Source organism: Eumetopias jubatus, unplaced genomic scaffold, assembly GCF_037043125.1.
Source record: "Eumetopias jubatus isolate StellerSeaLion01/CBP00866 unplaced genomic scaffold, mEumJub1_p1.0 scaffold_3, whole genome shotgun sequence".
NCBI lineage: Eukaryota > Metazoa > Chordata > Mammalia > Carnivora > Otariidae > Eumetopias > Eumetopias jubatus.
In genome coordinates, this window is record NW_028274809.1 from 193,853,835 (window position 1) to 193,879,443 (window position 25,609).

A 25,609-nucleotide genomic window follows, 5' to 3' on the forward strand; every position below is an offset into this window, starting at 1 on the left:
GCAAACCTTTTTTTTAAAGATAACACCAACAGTGTGAGCACCGCCTACAACCAGGTGTGATGAAAGTCTGCCATTCATCAGCTGCCTGGGCTCCAGTTCCAGTTCCAACCACGATTTGCAAAGAGTTGCCATTTTGTGAATCTGCTTTTTAAACATCCATGCCTTTGCTCATGAGAATTGTTACACATTTTGGAATATCCATGTACTGTGTATGCTGCTTCATTTCTTAGCCATCCAGGACTATTACTTTCACAATACTTTGTTGTTTCTTGGCACGTTGGCCTGTGGTTATGGGAAGGCAGCAGGAGAGCTCTTGTGCTAGAGTGCTCAGCGCCCGACCACGGTGATGGGTGCACAAGGCTGCCCCCAGTGATAAGTCCAGAGAACAGTACACACTGGGGGGTGGGGGCGCGGGAGGGAGAAACAGGTGAAACTGGGGCAGTCTGGAGAAGGTGGGTGTAGGGTGTCAGTGCCCATACCCCAACGGTGATGCTGCTCTATCGTTCTGCCAAATGTTAGCATCGGGGGAAGCTAAGCAAAGTGTGTAAGGATCTCTTCACTTTCTCTACTGCACGTGAATCTGTAATTACCACAAGAAAAAATTCCGTTAAATAGAAGGGATAATGGGAAGCTTGCATGCTGCTTTATGGAACAGTCAGTCCTAAAATTGCATATTCGTGTACACATGGAACACTCATGCACACGTGCACCACACCCCCCGAGATGTATACAGCAGTATTGGAGCTGAAAGTCGTAGCGGACTCACGCTGGATCAGCAATAGAGCTTCATGTTACGGAAAGTCTGATGGAGAATGCAGGTGTTGCTGACGAGTAGCCCTTCGGGGAGCAGGGACATGCACCGAACACAGGAGGTTCCCTCAGGAGTTTCAGTCCGGGTAGTAAAAATCCGCTCCTGAGCGTCCATCAGGGATAAGCAGTCACACCGAGACACAACACAGGTGTGTGGCTATCACAGGAAAGATGACCCTGGGCAGTGTGTGTGTTATTTGCCGTCAGCGCAGAAGGGTACAGAGCAGAAAGTCCCAGCCCTGCTGGTCATACGGTGTCCCCCCCACTTACGTATGTGACACCTAAGTATGCGTGTATGTGCTATTAAGGTCAGTTTTCCAAAAACATATATTATTTCTACCAAAAGACAAAATTCGACTGAGTACATTTTGAAGATCTTAGTGGCTGTATTTGGTGATTCATGAACTGGGCAGCGCACCATCCAGCAGATAGAAAGGAGCCCCAGGAGATACGGGAGACTTTTACAGGCAGGAGGGGGCAGGACAGGAAGTTCTTGTAGTAAAGAGCAGTTGGGGTGGCAAGGTCACCTTCCTCGGGGGGTGGCAGGGATCTGTCTGGCAGATGATGCTGGCAAGCCTGCTGCTCGCTCTAGGACTCCATTCCTTGGAGGGGCAGGCCGTAGGGTCCCGGTCTGCCGGCGTAGGGCTGAGCACGGGGGCTGCACTTGGGGCCTGCCATCTCCCTCTTTGTAAACACATCAGGTAGGAGCTGTACTCAGCGCAGGTTGTGCCGTCTGGGAGTGCATTGCCTCAGAAGCCGTGACTGTCACACACAGGCTTTTCGTGATGTTGAATAGGGTGTGTTTGAATTAAAAATACAGGCTACAAACTGAGCTGTTGCTGGTTAGCAGTGGAGGAGAAAGAACACTATAGTCAAGAAGGCCGAGTGGGTGTATTGGGTTAATGGGAGTTCTGTTTAGGAATTCATATGTCAGAGGTTTTCTAAAACTGTGGACACCAATTTATAAATTCTTCCAGACGCAGAATTGCAACACTGAAGCATTAATTGTATATTCACTTAATTTTTTGAATGTGGGCTGAATCTGGAACTTGAGATTATTTAGTATTTAACACCAACGGTAATTAATTTATATAAAAGTATCATGATTGTTTGAGAGCAGGAGAAAATGTGTGGTACCATTGCCTGTGGATGAGTTGGTGTGTGTGTGTGTTCTTGTAGACTTTTGGGACAACAATTGTGATCAATCCTGAAAAAGACAAAGATATGGTACAGGATCTGCTGGATTTTAAGGATCGGGTGGACCATGTGATAGAAGTGTGCTTCCAGAGAAACGAGAAGTTCATCAACTTGATGAAGGAGTCCTTTGAAACGTTTATCAACAAGAGGCCAAATAAGCCCGCAGAGCTGATAGGTAGGAGAACAGACTTCCATAGTTTTTTAATGTAGGAAAGTGAGGCAGGACTCAAGCAAACATTTTTTTCCAAAATGTTTAAGCTCCTCTTGGGGAGGGTGGGGAAGGATTTGTATTACAACTTATTAGGATACACGTTTTTTTCAAAAATGTGTGTATGTGTTATGTATATATATAAGCATGTGGCATTTCCGCAAGGGTGAACATAGTAGTAATTTTGTAAAGATGAAGCTTGACGCCACAGAAGGAAGAGACAGAAATTTATTCTCGTGTGCATTTCCTACACTAGCAGCTCCAGAGCTGTATTTGGTAAAAATGAGCCCTGGTTCTGTCTTGAGTGCAAGTAATTTGTGCTCAGAAACTGGATGAAGAGGATTTGTCCTACACGAATGTCTCTGGGTTATGAGGATGACTTGATTGATCTCTAGAGCGCATTTAGCAGGAAGGTATTACTCAGTCCCTACCTTTGCATCCTCTCATCAGTACTAAAATAGGATAAAATTGGATGAGGTTTTTTGTTTTTTGTTTTTTTTTTTTTTGGATGAGGTCTTAAAAGATAACATGGTTAGCACTGTGAATTATGTAAGACTGTTGAATCACAGACCTGGACCTCTGAAACAAATAATACATGTTTAAAAAAAAAAAGAAAAGATAGCAGGAGGGGAAGAATGAAGGGGAGTAAGTCAGAGGGGGAGACGAACCATGAGAGACGATGGACTCTGAGAAACACACTGAGGGTTCTAGAGGGGAGGGGGTGGGGGGTGGGTTAGCCCGGTGATGGGTATTAAAGAGGGCACGTTCTGCGTGGAGCACTGGGTGTTATGCACAAACAATGAATCATGGAACACTACATCAAAAACTAATGATGCAATGTATGGGGATTAACATAACATAATAAAAAAAAACTAAAATAACAAGAAGATAACATGGTTTAAGATGAAACTGTTTTTAAATGATGACTTTATCCAATTATGTTGTCGTAATACCAAAACATATTTCAGGATTCATAGCCTCTCACTAATCAGTAAAAGTTTTTAGGCAAAGGGCAAAGAAAGAAATAGTAAATACAGTGATTCAACATTGGGCTTATTGATTATTGTTGAGGATATGTGATGGGAATGTGGGGTTCATCATGCAGTTCTCCACTTTTGTGTATGTTCAGAGTATTTCATAATAAAAAATCGTGAAGAAAGAAACTAATAAAAGCAGCAACAAGAGGGGCCCCTGGCTGGCTCAGGCGATGGAGCATGCAACTCTGCATCTCAGCGTTGTGGGTTCGAGCCCCACATTGGATGTAGAGTGCTTGAAAAAATAAAATCTTAAACGCAGCAACAAAAGAAATTCACAAGGCAGTTTAGTTTGGCCTTTGTACCACTTTATGGACTGTGGTTTCTCCAAAGATGGCTATTTAATTCTTGGCCAAACCTCATGGTTGATCTGTGTGGTCTCAGCAACAAGAAGGCCGAGTGGCTTGCTCTCACCCCTGGGTACAGGGATGCTGCATGTTAAAGACAGGCCATTCCAGTGGAGCAGTGATGCGTTGTGAAACCCAGGCATGTGATTCAAGTATTTATTCTCACATAATTTGAAAATATCTTAGAAAATCAAATTATCTGCCTTTTGTCATATAATAATGTCATTTTGGAAAGGTTCCAGGGGGTTGTCGTCTGCCTTTTGCTTGTAGAAATTAAAGATGTTCTTTTTTCTGTTTAGAAAATGTATCATGTAGCAAATACTTATTCTTCAAATAATTTAAACTCTTAATCTCACAGCAAAGCACGTTGATTCAAAGTTGAGAGCGGGTAATAAAGAAGCAACAGACGAAGAGCTGGAGAGGATTCTTGACAAGGTCATGATAATATTCAGGTTCATTCACGGTGAGAAACACTCTACGCTGTTCCTATTAACACTGAGCATGGAGAAAAGGTTACCTGGTCCAGACATCTGGATTTGGGCCCTGTCTTTTCTTGAGGAAACTTGACTGAGACGTTTCCACTTCCGTGTTAACACAGGAAGTAGAGGGATGGCCACCCGCCTATTGCATTGCAAGTATTCTTTTGTGGCAACGTCCCAGGAGGCTTCCATGTTAGAGCAGCTTGCTGCAGAACGGACCCTTAGACTGTCCACAGTCGGAGGGAATATTTCCGTATTAACTGTCTGATGTCTCATGTCATTCTCATTTGGTTGTAAATAGGGAAAGATGTCTTCGAAGCATTTTATAAAAAAGATTTGGCCAAAAGACTCCTGGTTGGGAAAAGCGCCTCAGTAGATGCTGAGAAATCGATGTTGTCAAAACTAAAGCATGGTAAGCATGTGGGCCCCGGGGTCTGTCCCTCCTCTGTGCTGGGCCTTGTCCCCAGTGGTGTTCACGCCCTCTGCTTGTGTCCCAGAGTGTGGCGCTGCTTTCACCAGCAAGCTGGAAGGCATGTTCAAGGACATGGAGCTCTCCAAGGACATCATGGTCCAGTTCAAGCAGGCAAGCTGTGTTTCTGTTCAAGTAAAAAGGCTGTATGTAAGCGATCCCACTTTACATTATGTCAAGCTCTCGGCCTTAAAAATGACACTCCTCACACATTTGAGTAACTTAAATTCAAAATGAAAAAAGAAAAGTAATCCCTAAAGATGTATAACAAAAATCTGATTTAATAAGCGTAATAGTATCCTGTGTTGGTAACATAACCAAAGAAGGAGAAGTATCCCAAGTGGCTTTGGAATGTGTCCTGTGTCTTCAGTGGAATGTGTTCTTGGGACTAAATACAAACACATGTTGAACCATGTTTTGAAAATTACACCACTTACCTTTTTATGAGCTAGTGATTTTGGATGATATTCTACAGTACTTATTTTATCTTGTTTTCTTTGTTTTTAGTATATGCAGAATCAGAGTGACCCGGGCTCTATAGATCTAACAGTGAACATACTTACGATGGGTTACTGGCCCACATACACGCCTATGGAAGTGCATTTAACTCCAGAAGTAAGTGTTTGAAAGGGCATCTGTCCTTTGCCTTTCGTGTGTCGGTGCTGCCAAAGCGCCAGAGACTTCTTGCACGCCTTCTGCGCACAGATGTGTTCTCTGTCACGAGATATTTAATGAGAGGGTTTTAAATCCCACCATCACAGACCCAGTGTCCTTGTAGTCTTTGGATACCAGTGTTGCTCAGTGACTGCCTCTGACCCTGTCTGGGTCCTTCTGACACAGCCCCCCGCCCCCCGCCAGGCCCCTGGCTGACTGTTGAGAAGGTGGCGGCCCAGGTGCAGGGAGGCGCTGCTTGCTGGTTGTCCTTCCGTCCCAGTGTGGACGCTCCGGGCCTCACGGGCTTGCTCAGCACTGCGTCAGGAGGCCCCTGCTGTCCGTCGGCCCCGTCTGTTGGTGGTGGCCCATGTCGTCATTGGGTTAAGGCGTTAGCTGGTTTCTCGACTGTGGTTCGTATTTTTCCTTTTGTAATTTTGAAGTAATCTGTGGGAAGATACTCCTCTTCTTCCCCGTCAGACTCTCCCGCTGGGCAACTCCTGAGTCCTGTTGACAAGTAGTGGCTTTCTCTGTCTTTGTGTGTATGAACTCACGGACCCTTGGTTACTTGTCTCCATGTTCACGCTGTCCCGCATCCGGCTGGTGGAGCACTTTACAGGCCCTTTGTCCTTCTACAGGCCCTTGTGGGTTTTTTAGTACTTTTTTGTTTTCTAGCAAAAGATGTTTGAGGCTTACCATACTGTGCCTTTTAAAAATATACCTACAATATAAATACAAATAACTCAATTGTAGGTGAAGCATACCTACAATTTCCCACTTCAACCTGTGCAGTTGGGTGGCATCTTCGTCTAGGTCATCCCAGACAGAACCCTGCACCCGTTGAGCACGCCCTCCCCCATTCCATCCACCCAGACCTAGGCACCAGCTGACCTGCTGTCTGGATTCTCTGTTCCAGATGGTAACATAATGGGAACCACACACTGTGTGGCCTTTGGTGTCTGGCTCTGCTTCCTCTCGGCATATCCTGTTTGCAAGGCCCATCTGCACTGCAGCCTGTGTCGTGCCTCCTTCCTTTTTAGGGCTGAGTGATACTCCAGGGTGCACGCAGACCACATGTTGTCCATCCGTCCATCCGTCCTTCCATGGACACTTGAGTGGCTTTCACCTTTTGGCCTCTGTGGGTGTCGCTGCTATAGCAGGAGCGTGTAAATACCGGAGTCCCTGCTTTCAGTTCCTTTGGGGTCCATGCCTGGGAGTAGAAGTGCTGGGTCGTGTGGTAATCCTGTTCAACTGTTGGAGAAACCACTGGTTTTCCACGGCAGCTGCTCCCTCTCCCACCCCCACTAGAGGCACACAGGCCTTCCCGTTTCTCCACATCCCCATCCGCATTTGTGATTTAGCCGTCTTAACGGGTGTGAATCAGTGTCTCATTTTGGTTTGATCTGCTTTTCCATAACGAATAATGGTACCTTTGAGCGTCATTCGTGTGCTCATCGGCCACTGTCGCTCCTTGAAGAACCCTCTGTGCAGTTCTATGCCTGTTTTGTAATTGTGTTACCTGTCTTTCGGTTGCTATAAGTTGCAAGAGTTCTTTATATATCCTGGGCACTAGATCCTTACTGGGTATGTGATTTGCAGATATCTTCTCCCATTCTGTGAGATGCCTTTTCACTATTTTGATGGTGTTCTTTGCACAGAATTTTAGAATTTTAATGAGGTCTGATCTGTTTTTTTCTGTTGTTACTTTTTGGTGTCATATCTAAGGACTGTGGCCCAATCCACGGCCCAATCATGAAAGTTCACTCCTGTGTCTTCTGCTGAGAGTTTTATAGTCTTAGCTCTTACACTTAGGTCTCTGATCCATTTTGAGCCTGGGGTTGTAACTGGCACATAGTAATCCCCCAGCGTTAGCTTCTGTCCTCTCACTGTTAGTACCACTCCCAGGAGTTAATCTCAGGGAAAAAGTTTTTAAGAAGTATATCACAGTATTGGCCTTTATTGCTTGGGGGTCATACGGTATTAGATATGTGTTCTGAAAGAGTCGCTGCCTTTCAGATACACACTAAAAGATTCAGAAAAGAAATGACCGTCGTGTCTGGGATTTGATGTTGGCGATGGGTAGTGGGTGTTGGGGGATAGTTTTGAAGCGTGAGGACAGGTTTTTCGCGCGGATGGGAGGCTGATGGGCATTCTGACTTGGATGGAGGACTCAGGAAGGGTGCCGCAGGCCAGAAGAGTGACATACCCTCCGTCGGCCCTGCCCCCTGAGCTCTCTGTCCGGAGGGAGGTTCACAAGTTGCTGTAAATGCTGTCGGAGAGAGCAGCTGGAGAAGACCTCTGTGAGGAAGGAGCCCTTAAAGATGAGCGGGCATGGCAGCGGGTTCCCGTGGCAGCCTGAGCAAGGACAGCATGGTGCACTTGGTCAAGTGGAGGAGGCACGGGACAGGCCAGTGCAGTCAGCAGTTTGGAAGGAAGGGCCCGTGGCAAGCCTCGGGAGAGTTTCTGCCTCTATCCTAAGAACTTGGGAGCAGCCAAGGACACCGACAGGGGAATGAGCCGAGTGGCTGGCGCTCAGGATTGGGAGCTGAGGGTGCCACTGTGTCCAGGGTGGGTGGGAGAGCAACCGAGGAAGGCCCAGAAGGCATGGACGAGACACGGAGGGCAGGGGAGACTGTGCGCACAAAGCTGTTATTCAGGGTCATCTCTCTCGTTGAAGCCTGAAGCAGCATAGACCGTCGGCTGTCCTGGTGCAGAGTGGTGGCGACGTCCAGGGAGCCGAGCGGAGAGGGTGGGGGGGGCGTGTGGTGCCCCGGAGAGTGCACGCGGAAATGCTGTCATGGAGGTCAGAGAGCTTGTCCATCAGGGAGAGTGGCATGCCGCCGGGGTGCAGAGGGGGTGGGCACCTGGACGAGGAGGAGGGGGGAGGGGCTTAGGAACTTAGAAGTGAGATCACAGCAATAAAGAAGTGGGAGGTCTGGAAGGTACGGGAAATCCTCCCAGAAAGTAACAATGGAAACAGTGGCACGTCGTGCTTCCTATGTGGGCACGCTTGCGGGCTTTGACAGCGCCCACCCGGCAGCTCCGAGACCTGGCACTCTGACCGGGGTGACCTCGGTGCTGCGGACGGTCTGTGCCGCAGGCTGGGGACGCCCAGTGTGCGGTGTGGACTCTGCAGAGCACAGGCTGTGTGTACATCGAGTGCACCAATCACCACTTCCTGCAGCGTTGCAGGCGGGAGGAAACCCCGATGGCGCACATCTTCACAGGCCATAGAATAATCCAGAAAAGCAGCAGTCAAAATACAGAACTGATCTTTTATCTTTCCAGATTCAGCTGTGAAGAATTGTAAAAACTCTGTAAATTGAGCAATATGTGGTCTTTAAATGAATGGCGTTTAGCATCATTACATCTGTTGTTTTCCTGTGCTTGGCAGATGGTTAAACTTCAGGAAGTATTTAAGACATTTTATCTCGGAAAGCACAGTGGTCGAAAACTTCAGTGGCAAACTACATTGGGGCATGCTGTTTTAAAAGCAGAGTTTAAGGAAGTAAGTTCTTTGTCTGTTTCTTACTTATTTTTTATAAATATGTTCCTAGCATTTTTTAAATTGTGGTTGAACTTTGGTAGCAAATAAAAAAAAAGACTATTCAGTGTAATTCAGCACTGGCTTTTCTGGGTCAGTAGAATTAAATAGTTGAAGGATTAACATTCTAAAAGTCAATAAGAAATCAATAAAAATAGAAAAGCATTTACCTAACTGAAAAAAGAGCAAAGGAGTGCTGGCTTGGGCAGCACATAGACCGGAATTGGAACAGTAGAGAAGATTAGCATGAAAATGACGCACAAATTCGTGAAGCGTTCGTACTTTAAAAAAAGAGCAAAGGATGTGTAGAGGTAGCTCATGAAAGCAAGGCTCAAAAAATCGAATGCAATGAAAATATGTTCTGCTTCTCTGCTAGTCACAGGGTTGCAGATTAAAATGCCGTAAAATACCACATTTTAACTACAGAATTGATCAAGGCTAAAACTTGAAAGAACAGCACCTCTCGCTAGTGGGAGGGGGAGCGCGTGAGCTTCAGGGAGGGTGGTTTAGCAGCGCATCCCCAGCCTCTAGTCACAGGCTCTGTCACGGTAACGCCAGTTCTAGAAATTCATCTTAATGAGACATTTTCACAGAGTAATGAATAAGCCCACCTGTTGCAGTGCTAGGGACATGATACGAGAGGAAAGTGCATTCCGTGTACTGATAACAGAAAGAAGCAGGTCACAAAAGAGCCTTCATGCTCCTGTTTAACTTCAGTTTTGTAAATAAAATTTGGTTGTATACACTAAGCAGAAAATTTACAAAATTTCTACTTTGCTACTGTTACAAGGCACTGATGTATTGTACCCTGTAAACAAGGCAACCTGTACACAGCGTATGGAAATTACACACCTCACCTGCCCCTGCACAGCCGACCCTCCCCCAGATCCTGCAGCTTTCCTCCACACGGAGCTCACCGCGTGCGTGCTCACCACGTGCGTGCTCACCGCGTGCGTGTGCGGGCCTCTGCCTGTGGACACTCGGTGAATAGGAGCGGGAGATGCTGGTGTGGGGTCCAAGGCCCAGTTTCATTTTGTTCTTGTATAATCAATTACTTAACTTCTTCTTGTTTGCTGGCTGATTAGTAATTTCCTAGCCCCGCACCCCACACAGTTTGAGAGCAAAAAGAAAACTCTTCGGCTTTTCCAAAGATTGTGTGCACCGCTCCCCACGTGCCACGCCCGTTTTCTTCCAGGGAAAGAAGGAGTTCCAAGTGTCCCTCTTCCAGACGCTGGTGCTTCTCATGTTCAACGAAGGGGACGGGTTCAGCTTTGAAGAAATAAAAATGGCCACGGGGATAGGTGAGAGCCCTCTCTGGGTGAACGCGCGGCTCCTGGGGTCGGTGTCGTTAAAACACGTGTCTGTTGAAGAGAAGGTGCAGACTCGCCTTCTCCCGGGGCCACCCTGAGCACACAGCTCCTTTGGCTCTCGCTGAGTCACTCACCGTGGTGGTGGCCTGGTTTTCTCCCTTGCAGAGGACAGCGAACTGCGAAGGACACTTCAGTCCCTGGCCTGTGGGAAAGCACGAGTTCTGCTTAAAAGTCCCAAAGGGAAGGAGGTGGAAGACGGGGACACGTTCACGTTCAATGGGGAGTTCAAGCACAAGTTGTTTCGGATAAAGATCAACCAGATCCAGATGAAGGAAACCGTACGTAGGGACTTCCTTGTTTCACCCTCAGGGCACTCGCTGAGGGGCCCTTCGTGCTTAAGAGTCCTTTCTGAGCGCCCTAGCATAGCGCTGGTTAACTTTGTATTCACGGTGGGAGTGAACGTGAGACAGAAATGAGTGTAAGTTATCATCCTCTTCACAAGAGTGGAGTGAGAGAGCTTCCTGTGCCGGATTCCATTGGCGTCAAGAGCTGGTGTCCAAAACCCAGTCACTTGCCTTCTTATTTTTGCACAGCGCATTTCAGCCTTGGCCTCAGCCAGGGTCTGGGGTGACAGTGCTGGGGGTCATGGGCGTCACAGACCCACCGACATTGTGGCTGTGGTCTGTGCAGGTGGAGCGTCTGGAGCTTTGATGAGGCGCTCGGCTGTCTTGTATCCAGAGCCCATTCTGCACCACTGCCCTCAGGCCCTTCCTAATGCGGAAGCCCTCGCGCCCCTGGGGTGTTGTCAGCATGCAGGCCAGGAGGGCAGTGGCACCCCTGGTACCCGCGTACAGAACAGGGTGTCCAGCCGGCCCCCGGGCATGTACATGAGTGGAGAGGCCTTGTGAAGGCTCCAGGTCACTTCAGAAACGCAAGCACAGCTTCAGTTGATCTGCAGTGGTTTCCCAGTTTCTCCACCCCGAGCAGTAGACACTGGTTGCTTCACTTACCTACAGGTGTTCAGGTGTAGCCCAGTTAGAAATAAGTTTAGATTACCCAAAAAGAAATGCCGAAGACCAGTAAACTATATAAAAGATGTTCATTCTCATGCGTAATTTTTTTAATACGAATTAAGATAATATTCTACTTTTCATCTTTCAATTTTAGGAAATGTTTAAAAGTTTGATAATACCCAGACTTGGCAAGTATGTGAGAAAACAGGCATTCTCTTTTATGTTTTTATCTTTTAAAAGATGCTTTTCGGGCGCCTGGGTGGCTCAGTTGGTTAAGCGACTGCCTTCGGCGCAGGTCGTGATCCCGGAGTCCCGGGATCGAGTCCCGCATCGGGCTCCCTGCTCCGCGGGGAGCCTGCTTCTCCCTCGGACCCTCCCCGCTCTCTTGCTCTCTCTCTCTCTCATTCTCTCTCTCAAATAAATAAATAAATAAATAAAATCTTTAAAAGAAAAATGCTTTTAGTGGGCAGTTTGACATACTTGTTAAAGATTTAAATGCATATATCCTTTGATCCATCTTTTTTTAATATTCGGAATTTCTGATAGAGTGGTTAAAAGGTGTACAGTGTTGGAGTTACAATTTCAAAGTGGGACTGTTCTCTCTGTCCCCTAGAGATAATCTCTACTGGCACTTTTATTTGCACTCATGCTGCTTTCTCCTAGGATGTAAATATATAGTCTCTTTTTTTTCTTTCATGGGATTACTCTGTATATGCCATTTGTCTGTACCATTGTGTGACCTGTTCTTTTTCTGTATTATGGGCCTCTGTCCACATCAGGACTTGGGTTTTTCATGGGTGCAGAGTTGTTGGTTGTGTGAATCTACGGGAGCTTGGCAGTGCCCATGTTGAAAGGCATTTAAGTGCCTTCCATCTCTACTGGAAATAACATTACATTAAACATCCTGGCGCAGAGATTCCTGTGTGCCTGTTAGAATGTTTCTTTAGTATAAAATCGTTGCCGTGGGCCGCCTGGGTGGCTCAGTGGGTTAAGTGTCTGCCTTCGGCTCAGGTCCCAGAGTCCTGGGATGGAGGCCCGCATCGGGCTCCCTGCTCATCGGGAGCCTGCTCCTCCCTCTGCCTGCCGCTCCCCCTGCTCGTGCTCTCTTTTGCTCTCCCTCTCTCAGATAAATGAATTTTTTAAAAATCTAAAAAAATAAAAAATTAAAATTGTTGCCCTGGAGTTATAAGGTCAAAGAATGTGTACTTTTGTTAGTTTGACCACCCTTTGCCAAATGGAAGTCTTGACAGATTTTTACCAGATTTCCGTGTCCAGTTTCACAAGAGGGCCAGCCCTCCCTCTACCTGCCCTTTGCCCACCCTGTTCTTATGGGCACAGAAGTAATTCATTGCCATTTTAGCTTGAATTTCTTTGAGCATCTTTATGCCAGTTAGTAGCTTATGCAAATTATATAGTCTTTCTGATCCTCAAGTCTTCGGCTTTTGAAGTAAGACACAATACCACCACAGGTTGTGTGAATTACATGCACAGTGTTTACAAAACCTCTTGGCCGAGAACCTGTCAGCACTTTAGAAATGTTGGTGTGGCTCATGTTTATACATTTTTCTGATTAATTGCTTGTTCAAGTCACTGGCACATTTGTTGGCATATTCTCTCTCATTAGTAAATGTCCTTTATATATTAAAGAAATTGACCATCATTTCTGACAGATAATTTTGTGTTTTGAGATTTTTTTTTCCCCACATGGAAGTTTTTAAATTCTTAAGTATAGTCTTTTCCTTTATGGTTTCTGACTTGGGGGTCATGCCTAGGAAAAACCTTCCTTTACCCCAACATTTAAGAAATAATTACTTGTGGACACCTGGGTGGCTCAGTTGGTTGGGCGACTGCCTTCGGCTCAGGTCATGGTCCTGGAGTCCCGGGATCGAGTCCCGCATCGAGCTCCCTGCTCAGCAGGGAGTCTGCTTCTCCCTCTGACCCTACCCCCTCGCATGCTCTCTCTCTGTCATTCTCTCTCTCAAATAAATAAATAAATAAAATCTTTAAAAAAAAAATAAAAAAATACTTGTATTTTTCTAGTAGTATTTACATTTAAGTTTTTCCTTGAGCAACATAGAAATTATTTTAATATCAAAAAGCAATCTAATTACACTTCCTATTCTAAAACTGAATTGAAAATACCACTGTCTGACAACTTATTTTAATTGTCACTCTTATTTATTAAATTCACATAGTATGGGTCAGTTTCTCACTTCTGTTCTGCAGATTCTATTGCTCTGTTTCATAGCCAGCACCCAAATTCTTTTAATTAATGTACCTGTTCCTATAAACTTATTCTTCCAGTGAGCTTGAGAATAATTTTGTCTTGTCTTTGCCTCCAAATAAGAACATGGACATTTTTTATTCAGAGTGTATTACGTTAATTTCCAGTTTTCATTTTTACCATACTGAATCTGTTTCATATCTGTGTTTGTATATATATGAATATAAATCTCTTCACGGGAGTTTTCACTAAAAGCCTTGCATATTTAGTAGATAGTTCAGCAAATACTTATTAAGCACCTTCCCTGGGCCAGGTCCTCTCTGAAGCACTGAGAATTCATCCATTAACAATAACATATTCTTCCAAGTCTCTGTTTGAGGGAACTTTGAGCAGATGATTACACACTGATGAGCTCGTTAGACTTGAGGTCACAGTTACAATGGAGAAGTACAGGAAAGCCAGTCTAATACCGTGGGTAAGGGAAGGCCTTCCCACCAAAGGCAAAGCTGAGCTAGGTGAGGCCTGAAGAGGCAGGTCACACCTATGAGGGATTTGGGGAAGGCGCTGAAGACTTTAGGCAAGAAGGCCAATAAAATGCTGGCACTTGATAAAGAGGATCTTCCCTGTTGGCATGTTTAGTTATTACCAGTATGTATACATTAATATCGTTTATCTTTGTGTATTTATCTTGTATCCAGCCACTTTATAAAATTCTCATGGTTTGATGGTTTCTCAGTTGATTTTCTTGGATTTTTGGGTTTGTAGGGCATCTACAGAGAATTATGTGTCTGCTCCTTTTCAGCATACCTCTTTAGTTCTCTTAGTGCATAGCTAGAACCTCTGAAATAACTTTTTTTTTTTTAAGTAGGTTCCACACCCAGGATCAAGATCAAGAGTCAGACGCTTAACCAACTGAGCCACCCAGGCACCCCGCCCCCACCCCCAAAATAACATTTTTAGGAAAAAATAGTGCTACCAGGCTTTTTCTTCACTTCCTCATTTTTTCTTAAGTACAGGGAACATTAACCTTTCTAGGGTCATGGATCCGTTTGGAAAGCATGGCTTCTGTCTTTCTGAAACATACATATGTCACATACATGCACAGCCCTGCCTCTCCCCTGCCCACCCGTGATCTGCGGACCTCCATTAGGTTGCTGTGTAACTAACATGAAGTTGTTACCAGTATTTGCTGTTTGCTTCTGATAACAGCTTTTTATCCTGAATGTTCAGGTGTGTTTTTTTTTTTAATTTCTCCTTATATGTTAAAGTTTGTTTTAGATCAAGAATAGATTTTCAGTTTTATTATGCCTTTGCAGCATCTGTCGAGATGATCATATAATCTAACTTTGAAACTGCTGTGGTGATATTAGTTACATTAGTAGGTTTCCTGATGTTGAGCAAAGCTTACGTTTCCAGAGTAATCTCTGATAGCTGTTGTGCTTTGTTTTATTTTGTTTTTACTGTGCTACTGGATCTAATCCAGGATTATATAGGGTTTTGGTAGTATTTTGTAGCTTTTTTTATAAGAGAAATATGACTTATTTTTCCAGGTCTGGTACTGAAGTCGTGTTGTCCTTGGGAAGCTAGGTTTTGCTTGAACAGATAAAAATGCATAACAGAACAGGATTTACCCAAAGTTTGGCCTTTCTTTGCATCAGAAGTTTCTCATCAAACTCAACAATATGAAATAACGCCAAAATATATCTTTAAACTTCACTCTTTTGTGTGCATACGCAGGTGGAAGAACAAGTCAGCACCACTGAGCGCGTGTTTCAGGACAGACAGTATCAGATTGATGCTGCTATTGTCAGAATAATGAAGATGAGAAAGACTCTTGGTCATAATCTTCTAGTTTCTGAATTGTATAATCAGCTGAAATTTCCAGTAAAGGTAAATGTACATTAGCTTAATTAAACTTGTAGTATTGTGCTGAACATTGAAAAAGCGTGTTCAGTTCTTAACGCTGTAGACTCGTTTGTCCTGCGTCACAGGTGATCGTTTCCGGCACTAGTCTACCTTTGTGTGCCCACCGAGTGTCGAACAGCCAGCGAGCGATGACAGTGGAGTCTCTGTCTCAAATGCTGTTTGTCACCATCTGGGAACGAGAGGTCCCTAAAACTCCCCCTTGCAGGGATGTTGTACTTGATACCTTTTTAGGAGGGGGAGGCACGTGGCAGAGCTTCAGACCGTGTTTCTCAGTATATAGCTGTTCAGGTTATGCCCTAGGATTCTGAGGAAATCCCACTAACAGCTCATTTACTCAGCATTGACAAGCTCCAGAGCATTTTCTGTTTTGATAATCTCTCCTTGTTTCCGCACATGAGAAAGTCGACCCTGAATGGACTGAGAGCTACTGCCCTGGACGTATGGACATATGTGGAGTACGGACCGGTTAGGGAAGCATCAGGAAAAGCTCTTTGAAACATGAGCCTCCACCTGGAAAGTAGGGGGCTCTCATGAGACCTGGCTTTTCAGTGCCCGAGCCTGGCCCCATGTTCCTTTGGGGTGGAAGTTCCCTGATTCTGTGTTGTCCAGTTTGGTAGAAGAGCAGCTGACCCTCCATCCTCACTGAGGGAGTCAAGTTGAAGTGAGTCAGTGAGCAGACGCCGACGCGGCCAGAGCTGTCTTACCCGAACAAGCACGGGGCAGCTGTGCCCTCCAGAGACGGTGCATTCTCCACTCCACAATGCCTGGGCAGTCACAGAACCCTGCTGTGGGCACCATTCTTTCCTACCTCTAGTGGGGCGAGTGTTTGCTTTCCCTTCGCAGATGAGAAACCCAGCAGTTAAAGGACTGAAGGGCGGGGGAAGTGTGTAGCGGCCGTAGCGGCGATTCAGCCCCGATCTCGTATCTTGTGAATGTATGAACTGAACAGAAGGCTAGGCCTTTTGATAGAGAGCGTGTGCCCTTGGACAGGGAGAAGCTTGTTCATAAGCGACACGAGTGTGCTTCCTCCCGCAGCAGAGCGGGGGCGCCCTTCCCAGGCAGCCTCCACGTTGCCCCTCGTGCTTTCAGCGTAGGAGCACTGGCCGCCTGGGCTCCCACCCCCTCCACAGAGCACATTTGGGACGCAGTAACACGACACAGTACTTGGGAGACATGCCCTGACATAACATCAGATTCCCCGTCAGACAGACGGGGTGTGTTACCCCGGGGTAGGGTCTGCCGTGCGTGCGTGCGTGCGTGCTGGTAAGGAACGCGTTCACCCTTGATCACGCGCGGCCTGCTCTGACCGTCCATTCACGTGCGAGCACTGCCATCAAGAGGTAAGGTTAGCACTGTCTTTCAAGTGTAGGGACTTCCATCAGGTTCATTTTGTAATTAGCTGATAATTATAAATAGCTTACATATAGATACATACGTTTTCTATAATCATGAATGTAATACATGTACATAATTAGAATCACATACTTCTTGCGTATGTTCTGTTCCCCTATGTTTGTAAATTTAATGCCGCTATAACGGAGGGGTTTTGTTTTTCTTTTTCAGCCTGGAGATTTGAAAAAGAGAATTGAATCCCTTATAGACAGAGACTATATGGAGAGAGACAAGGACAATCCGAATCAGTACCACTACGTGGCCTGATGTGCCGGCCCGCTCTTCTCTCAGCGAGACGCCAGAATGTATCTTCAGAGCAGTGAGGCGCTTCGTGCTGTTTCCAGGACTTCTGACACTGAGCCAGCACGGAGACTTTGGGGTTCAAAGGAAAAGAGATGATTCTTGCATCACCCTTCACAAAGTTTAAGGGTTTGCAAACGGCGTATGTGTCTTTCCCTCCAGTCCTTCCTCTTAACTCTCTTTGGTGTTTAAATAGTTTCTGTTGCTCTGTTGCAGAATGACTTTGAGATTGGACAAGAAGCTATTGGTTAAAAGAGTGTCCTTTGTAAGATGGTGCTCTTGGGGCAGAAAGCTGAAGGTTTGGTGTGGTGCGTGTGTGTGATCATGAATGCACAGCAGAAAAGACCCCCCGGGCTGCATTCGCGGGCTGCAGAGGTGACTGGTGGACTCCTGAAGGCAGGCTCTCTTAGTTGACGGGACGCTTATTAGAAACGAGAGCCCTTCGTGGGCAAGCATTAGGAAGAAACAGTCGGTGTCAGACACTGGCTAATTGATTATGCAACCTGATACTGGCATCTGTTTGTTTCCTTTATTTTCCATACGTTTTAAGCTCTGATGACTGACTTTAGAGCGAGGTTTCTCGGTGCGACCTCTCCTGTGTGCCGGGACGACACCGGGTCGGGCGTGTACCTGCTACAGGAACCCATGCGCGTCTTTGTTCTACTTCCACTGAGTTGTTTGTGAATTTTCTGTTTAGGGGTTTGGGGGACAGTGTGTTTGTGTTTACTTTTCCAAGATTGCGTCTAGCAGCCCCTGTTTTTGCATCGGGGTAACTGCTGTTTGATTTGTTTAATTGCTCGAATAAAGTTTGGTTTGTTTTTACAGTCCTGCGCAGGGACGGCCATTGCTCTCTGTGCTGTGACCGCTGTAAAAAGTTTTCTAGGAGACTTCAAGTCTTGATATTGTGAAGCAGAGGTTATTTTGTCAAAAGATTAAAAGGATTTTTTTGGCACCTGGTTTCATGTTGTGTGTGTATAGGTGAGGTTGAGCAGGGGACGATGATGTTAGTATGTAACTGTAACAAAGATACTTTTCTGGTAACGTTTAAAAGTACTTTATATTTTACATAATAGCATGTTTCATTTTGATTAAAAGCTACCAAAGGAATTTTGATCATGGTATGAGTGTTTAAAGCAATATTTTCTGGGATATGCCAAGTTTATATAATTTAATTTTGTGCTAAATTATTAAAAAATTTCTCCCTTTTTGAAACATGCTTGTTTAAAATATGACATCTTATGGGTTTCCATGTGAAAATCCTCACCCTTGAATTATCATTATTTCTATATTTGTAAATTTTCATTTGTCAGTTCTATAATATGTGGTCTATAAAAGACCAAATAGATTTCTACTTCTTAAATTCTACGTTCATTGTCTCTAGAGATTGTTAATCTTGTAATTTAATGTAGACTTAACTCTGAATAAAATTAGTTTAATTGACCTTAAAATTACATTAATAAAACTTGTGGTATGCAAACTACACATTCCTCATAACTCTTCAGCGACTTAAAATCCACATCCAGGACAGCAGGGCGGACGGGGCCACCCTCTCAGGAGTCGAGCTGTCCCATCCTCTCACAAATCAGGGGCCAGGGAGGGTGTTGTTGCAGTGAAAGGCCAACGCGGCCAAACAGATGGTGTAGGGGAGGTGAGGGGGGCAGGGGCTGCGAAACTGGAGAGGCGGTGAGCGCAGAAAATCTAAGAGAAGCAGAGAAGAAGCTGTGACCAAAAAAAGAACTAAGTTTTTAACAGAACACAAAATGAGCAGAAAAGCCAAAACATAATGGAAAGTCGTGTTTTCAATAGCCACAAAACAATGACAAAATTCCTAGTAGCAAACAAGGAAACATCCACATGAAAAGTGTGTTTAAATGACAAGGGAGCAGACAGAAGGCCTGAGGAAGGAGCGGAGTGGCTGATCTTCATTTATCTGCAGTGCCTGAGGACGCCACACAGCCCTTTCCTTAGAACACAGGCCAGGTGATCCCAAAGTCACAGGAGAAAAGCAGATGGGCAAAAATGGCCACAAGTGGTTTTAAAACCTGCCCTAGCGTGGTATCAATGAAGTGACATGCTCTTGGCACGCAGCGGCCTCCCGGAACCAAATAGTCCACAAATAACCGAAACGCAGAGGAGCGTGGTGCAACCTGAGGGGTGCACGGTCGGGCAGGATCTGAATTACCACCTCGAGAAAACCACAGGTGGATTGTCCTTGACACCAAAATAAGTTCCAATGGTCAAAGATTTAAGTGTTAAATGAAGCCATAAATAGAAGAAGAAAACATGAGATACAGGTTTTTTTTTTTTAAATTCTCATTGGAAAAAAGTCTAACCGTGAAATAAGATACATGTATTTCTCAAGTGACAAGTGGCCTTCTGAAAGTTTACGTGGGGAACAGCGTCCCTGGGAGGTGCTGGATAGGACTCAGAGCACTAATTACGTGAGTGTGCATAGCGCTGCCGGTGGGCGAGTGGGCCGGCGGCCCGTGTGGCGTGGAGGGTGTCCGTGCCCCGGGTGAGCTTCAAGGAACAGAGCGGGCCGAGGAGATGGGTGTGGGTGCGCCCGCCCACTGTCATTTCCGGAAAGGAGAAAAGCCACGGCTGGAGGCAGGGTGGACTCCAAGAGGTCACTAGGAGACACGTCGGTTCAGAGCGTCGCAGATGTTTGGGCACCATCGTGTGGAGAGGCTTCCTGAGCCAGGAGGGGCTGCCAGCCAGGTGGGCAGGAGTGGAGGCAGCCGGCTCCACGCAGGCTGGCCGCCGGGGGAGGAATCGTGCGTGTCCAGAGGGGACTGGGCAGAGAGATGGAAGGTGTGTGCTTCAGAGAAGCCAGGGTTCACGGAGTGGGGAGACTGGCCCGCTGGTGGCAGTGAGCGGAAGGGAAGCCCCCTACCCCATCTCCAGGCCCAGGGTGAGGGGGCCCCGTGATAGGACGGCCTGGAGGTGCTGGGCTGCAGGAAAGCAGGGCCTGGGGGGCAGTGGAGGTGGTGGGAGAGCCACGGGGACAGGGAGGCCACTGCCCACAGGCCTGTGGCCAACATCCCCGCTCGGTGCGCAGCCCACCTCCCCAGCCTCCCGCTGCCCCCGTGGGAACTGAAGAGGCCTGGCGGGAAGAACCACGCCTGCTGTAGACGTGGGGGCTGGGTCGGCAGAGGTGGGAGCTTGGGGAGTCCTGGGGCCATGGCGGGAAGCCCCGCGTGGCCGGCCGGGCGGTGATGTGGGGTGACAGTCTCTCAGCAGACGTACAAGCGTATCTCAGCTTCGGAGATGCCTGAACCTTTGACCCGACAAAGTCCATCTCCAGGCAGTTACTCTGCGGCGTGCTGCCGCTCACTCCCGTGGAACCGCCTCTGGTGCCGTCTTAGCACAGACTTCTCGGGTGTCCACCGGCACGTGGCAGTGTGTGCGCGGGAGGGAGTGCGCCAAGCAGCGAGTGCGAGGACGGGGCAGCGCGGGCTGCGCACTGTGTACCCGCCGTACTGTCTGAATTTCTGTCAAAGCAACGTTAAGTACAATAAATGACAAATTAAGAAAAACAGAGTGGCGCCCCCACCGGCCCCTGGCATGGGCCCCAGCTCGCCAGCCGCGTCATTTACTTCCTGTCATCGCGCGAACCTCCGTTTCCTTGGTCCCTAAATTTGCTGTTGCTCAAGAGAATCTACTGTGAACAAGAGGACATTAGGCCCTTGATATGTACTTGTGTTAACACTCAGACTGCACATTTTGTCTAAAAGCCGGATGCTCGTCTCCGGCGGTGGTGTCAGGATCACCCTGGCCCCGAGTCGGCCAAGGGCGGCCCTGCACCGGCGCCCGGCGCACACACTGAGCATCCCAGACAGACCGGCTCCTTCCCGCGGTCCCTGCCGCTCAGAATGCACGTCCCGGGTCGCTGCACTGAGCGGGCGGTGGCTTTGTGTTCTCCTGCCATCTACTGGCTCCGCTGACTGAGAAACGCCTGCCTCGTCCTGTCACCAGGGTCGGCCGTGTCCTGAGCGCCTGCCCTTTCCCCTGCGGGTCCCCTCACGGCCGTGCCTGCCCTTCGGAGACTGCAAGGGAACGCACGGGCGATGCTCGTTCTGGATCCCCGTCTGCTCGTTTGCATAGAAAACTCTAGATTCCAGGCCATCTTCCTCAGAACTGTGAAGGCTTTGCTCCAAAAGTTTCCCGCTCTAAAGTCTACTGCCATCTTGTAACTAACCTGTGTTTTGGAGTTTTTTCCCCCACAAAATCAAAGTCTTCTATTCCTGAGTTTTGTGCTGCTGTCCCGCCAGGACTCACGGCTCAGTTCTGGGAGGTGTTCTGCCTACCCTGTGTCTTCCCGTCCCACCTTCTTTAGGAGAAACTCGTTAAGCACACGGACCACCAGGTGTCACGAGAAGCAGCAGCCGCGGCCTCCCTCGCCCCTGCCCACGGCGCACTGCGCCATGCGTGCTTCTGCGCTGGACTGTCGTTTCTTGTTTTCTGAGTGCTCGATCTTAACAGCGGACCCTTTTGTGGCCACAGTATCTTCTTGCACCTCAGAGGCCCGGTTTCGAAGTTGTCAGGTTCTCAGGGCTGGTAAAGGGCCGGATGTAGGGAGCCCAGGCTTGGTGGGCTGAGCGCGGTCACTGCCATGTCCCCCCCTTCATCTGACTTCCAGTGTATGTCGGGGTCGCGGGGCTGGCCTCAGGACCCCCTGCTCCCCTGAGGCCCCAGCTCTGGTGGTACCGTCTGTCACTGGGGGCTGCACTTGTCTCCTCGAGGAGAGTTTCTCGGGCACATTTTAGCCCTGCGTGCGCAGCATCTGGTGCACGGTACACATTCAGTAAACACTGATGTGCATGCCGAGGCGCCGCTACGAGACGCGCATAAGGATTAGAGCCGAAGAAGGAACACAAGTGTGGGTGCCAGGAACTGAGGAGGGAGTTTGAGGGAAGAAATGGTCCCTGCACCGGGAGCGGGGAAACGTCCAGTTTTTGTGGCAACCAGGGGCTCTTTGCCCACTGCTCATGGCAGGGGCAAGGCAGCGTTTCTTCTGGGTGAGGACACGAGCAGGTGTGCAGACTGGGAGGAAGGGGCTCCGGAGTGTGTGTGTGTGTGTGTGTGTGTGTGTGTGTGTGTGTGAGCATGTTTGCATATGTGTGTGTGCGTGTGCACACACGTGTTTGCACGTATGTTTGGGTACGTCTGTGTGTGTGTATGTACGTGTGTGTGTGTGTGCATGTTCTTGCTGAGACAGGTCATTATGTAAACGTAGGCATAGATACGGAGGAATGGCAACAGGCTGAAGACCTGAGCAGATTTGTAAGGATTTCTGTTACCAGTGATGTACAAGTCAAGGTCCACCGCTTTATAGGCCGAGACCTTGCGTTTTACCATGGACGCGGTGTTCTGGGTCAGCTTCTCAGTGATGGAACATTCTGGAGGTGCCAGAGTCAGTGGAGAGAGAGATGGTTTCAGGCTGCAGCTTTGAAGTCAGATGGGCCAGGGGTCCGAGCCTGGCTCTGTCACCGTCCGGTGCCCCTACAAAAATTACCTAAATTCTCTAAACCTGGTTTTCTTGTCTTCTTGAAGGGGATAATGCTAGTTGTCTCATGGGGTTGTTCTGAGTTACCGTGTACAAAGGTACTCCTACTCCGTACCGCCTGCCACAAAAGGGTTAGTGGGGTCAGTGCGCATCACAGATGAAATCTGCCCACAGGAGGGCAAGGAAGTGTGGGAAGGGAATAAAGAGCAGAAATAAAGTGACCCAAACACCCTAAGAGACAAAGATTCCCAGACCGAGAATTAAGACCAGCGTCCCCATCATCCACGAGACAGGCAGTGGTAAATAGAAAAACACACATGGGGTAAAATAAACAATGAAAAATGATGTCCCACGAAAACTGATCAGGAAAGCTGGAGTGGCCTCATTCGTACCAAGCAGCCCTGAGGACAAGGAGTACTCCCAGGGACGAAGAGCCCACTTCAGAAAGAGAAAGGACACATTTGTCACCTTGAACCCTGACTGTGCAGGCCTCTAGTAACAGAGCTTCAGGATGCACGGAGCAAAACCTGACAGAGCGGAGAGGATCAAAGGGAGACAGACAAATCCATACTTGTGGTCAGGGGCATCAACACTCTTCTTTCAGTACTTGATAAACAAAATCAGGAAAAACCCGAAATGTGACTGGCCAATTACAGAGTACTGCACCAACGGCAGAACATTCTTTTCCAGCGCCCAGGGGACATGCATCAAGGGAGGCCTATGGTGAGACATCAAACTAGTCTCATGTTTAAGAGGATAAAATTATACAGAATATGTTTTCTGATCACAAATCAAATTAGAAATCTAACAACGATAACTGTAAATTACTAAATGTTTGGAAATTAAGCAATACACTTTTTTTTTTAAGATTTTATTTTTAAAGAATCTGTACCCCCAGCGTGGGGCTCGAACTCATAAACCTGGGATCAAGAGTCTCACGCTCCCCTGAGCCAGCCAGGCATCCCCAGCAATACACTTCTAAATAAATAATCCAATAATTCTAATATAAATAGATAATGTAAGTACACACTTTTAAGTAACCCATGAGTCAAATAAAACAAGGAAAATTAGAAAATATTTTGAGTGAATAGGAAAACATGTAAAAGTTTAAAGAAAAATAGCTAAAGAAATGCTTACAGAGAAATTTATAGCTTCAAATGTTTGTATTAAAAAAGATGAAAGGTTTAGGGGCGCCTGGGTGGCTCAGTCGTTAAGCGTCTGCCTTCGGCTCAGGTCATGGTCCCAGGGTCCTGGGATCAAGCCCCCCATCGGGCTCCCTCCTCCACAGGAAGCCTGCTTCTCCCTCTCCAGCTCCCTCTGCTTGTGTTCCCTCTCTCACTGTGTCTGTCAAATAAGTAAATAAAATCTTAAAAAAAAAAATGAAAGGTTTACAGTGATGTAAGCCTCCACCTTCAAAAACTAGAAACAGAAGAGCAACTTAACCCAAAGTAAATGGAAAGAAATAATAAACGTGGAAATTAAAGATCTAGAAAACGAGCAGATAGAGAAGACCCACAAAACTGATAAGCCTCTAGCCAGACTGGTTGAAGGAGAGGAAACAAAAATTCTCGATACCAGCACTGAAAGGACACGGTTACGGGTCCTTCAAAGAAGGCTGCAAGTCAGTTTATGCCAGTAAATTCTACAGCTTAGCTGGCACGGCCAAATTCCACAAGATTCACAAGCTGTCCAGATGGACACAAGAAGAAACAGAAAATAGTTGAATTTGTCATTCTAACTCTTTCCACACACAAAAAAAAAAAAAACAAAAAAAAACTCCAGAACTGGAGGTGTACTGGTGAATTCTGGAGGGTGTACTGGTGAATTCTATTAAACTTTTAGGGAAGAAGCAACACCAATCTTACAGTCTTTCAGAAACACAGGAGGGAATGAGTCCAGCATTACCCTGACACAGAAACCAGACAAAAATATTACAAGAAAACAACAGACCAGCCCTTCACCAAATATTAGCAGTTTGAATCCAGCAATACAAAAAATCAGTAATACACCAAAACCAAATGAAATTTGGTGCAGAAGTGTAAGGTTAACATTTGAAAATCTAAAAAAGAAATAAAAACATATAATCATCTGAATAGAAGCAGCATTTGATGAAATTCAACACTGTTGATTTAAAAAAACAACTCCCAGCAAAGTAGGAATAGAAAAGAACTTCCCTAAGCTGAGAAAGGACATTTACAAAAGATTTAAGTTGACATTATGCTTAATGTAACAGAAAGCTTTCCCCCTGTGGCTGGGATGGCGCGGAAGGAGCTGGTAGCCACTGCGCTAAGACAGGAAAAAGAAAGAAAAGGCATACAGGCGGGAGGGAGTTTGTAAAATAGTCTTCTTTCACACATGACGTGAGCATGTGGGTAGAGCAGATGAAGAAATCTACAGAACTGCTACTAGAGCTGATATGCCAACTTAGCAAAGTCACAAGAGGTCGCTAGACAAAGGTCCGCTGTATTTCCACATTCTAGCAACAACTGGAGAATGACATTTAAAGGTGCAGCCCCATTCACAACAGTACCTAGAAATGTGTGGAATACTTAAGGTACAAACTGCACAAAAACATGCACGCTGGAAACTACAAAGTATTGCTGAAAATTATTTAAAGAATAAAGCAAACGAAGAGCTGCATCACGTCAAGGTGTCTGCTTTCTCCAAGTTGGTATGTGCGTTCAATCCAGTACCCGCCAAAATTCCAACAGGGTTTTCCTTTACAGAACAATGATGATAAGCTCATCTTAGAATGTATATGGAGATTGAAGGAGTTAAAGCAACTTGTGAAAGAACAGCTGGAGAGCTAACTCTCCCTAGTTTAGAGACTTGCTCTGAAGCTAGAGGCAGACACAGAGATGAGCCGATGGAGCAGGGAGCGTCACGGCACGCCCGCCCGTGCACCCGTGTGCAGCTGTGTCAATTTCAGTGAGGGTGCCAAAGGAACTTAAGGCTAAGTCTTTGTATCAGAGAGCTATCTACCTATGGGGGTGGTGAACAAATGAAATCTACAGAACTGCTACTGACTTTTATCTCACACCATCCACAAAATTTAATTTGATCATAGGCCCAATTGTAGAAGCTAAACCATAAAACTTCTAGAAGAAAACAGGAGAAAACTGTTATAATGTTGGGAAATGCAGAGATTTCTCAGGACATAAAAAGCATGAGTCATGAAACAAACATTTGATAAGTTGGA

At 46.6% G+C, this 25,609-nt stretch overlaps 1 protein-coding gene across 1 annotated transcript in view; it reads left to right on the top strand.

The window, feature by feature from the left end:
- Window positions 1-18,116, top strand: part of CUL4A (cullin 4A) — a 42,526-nt gene extending 24,410 nt beyond the window's left edge. Inside the window, exons 11-20 of the mRNA XM_028087308.2 lie at window positions 1,990-2,182; window positions 3,955-4,059; window positions 4,377-4,487; window positions 4,573-4,658; window positions 5,052-5,159; window positions 8,590-8,703; window positions 9,935-10,040; window positions 10,215-10,387; window positions 15,024-15,176; window positions 16,776-18,116. Of these exons, the coding sequence (XP_027943109.1) occupies window positions 1,990-2,182; window positions 3,955-4,059; window positions 4,377-4,487; window positions 4,573-4,658; window positions 5,052-5,159; window positions 8,590-8,703; window positions 9,935-10,040; window positions 10,215-10,387; window positions 15,024-15,176; window positions 16,776-16,871 (1,245 nt within the window). The 3' untranslated portion in view covers window positions 16,872-18,116. The remainder of the gene's footprint in view (window positions 1-1,989; window positions 2,183-3,954; window positions 4,060-4,376; window positions 4,488-4,572; window positions 4,659-5,051; window positions 5,160-8,589; window positions 8,704-9,934; window positions 10,041-10,214; window positions 10,388-15,023; window positions 15,177-16,775) is intronic.
- The last annotated feature ends 7,493 nt before the right edge of the window (window positions 18,117-25,609 follow it).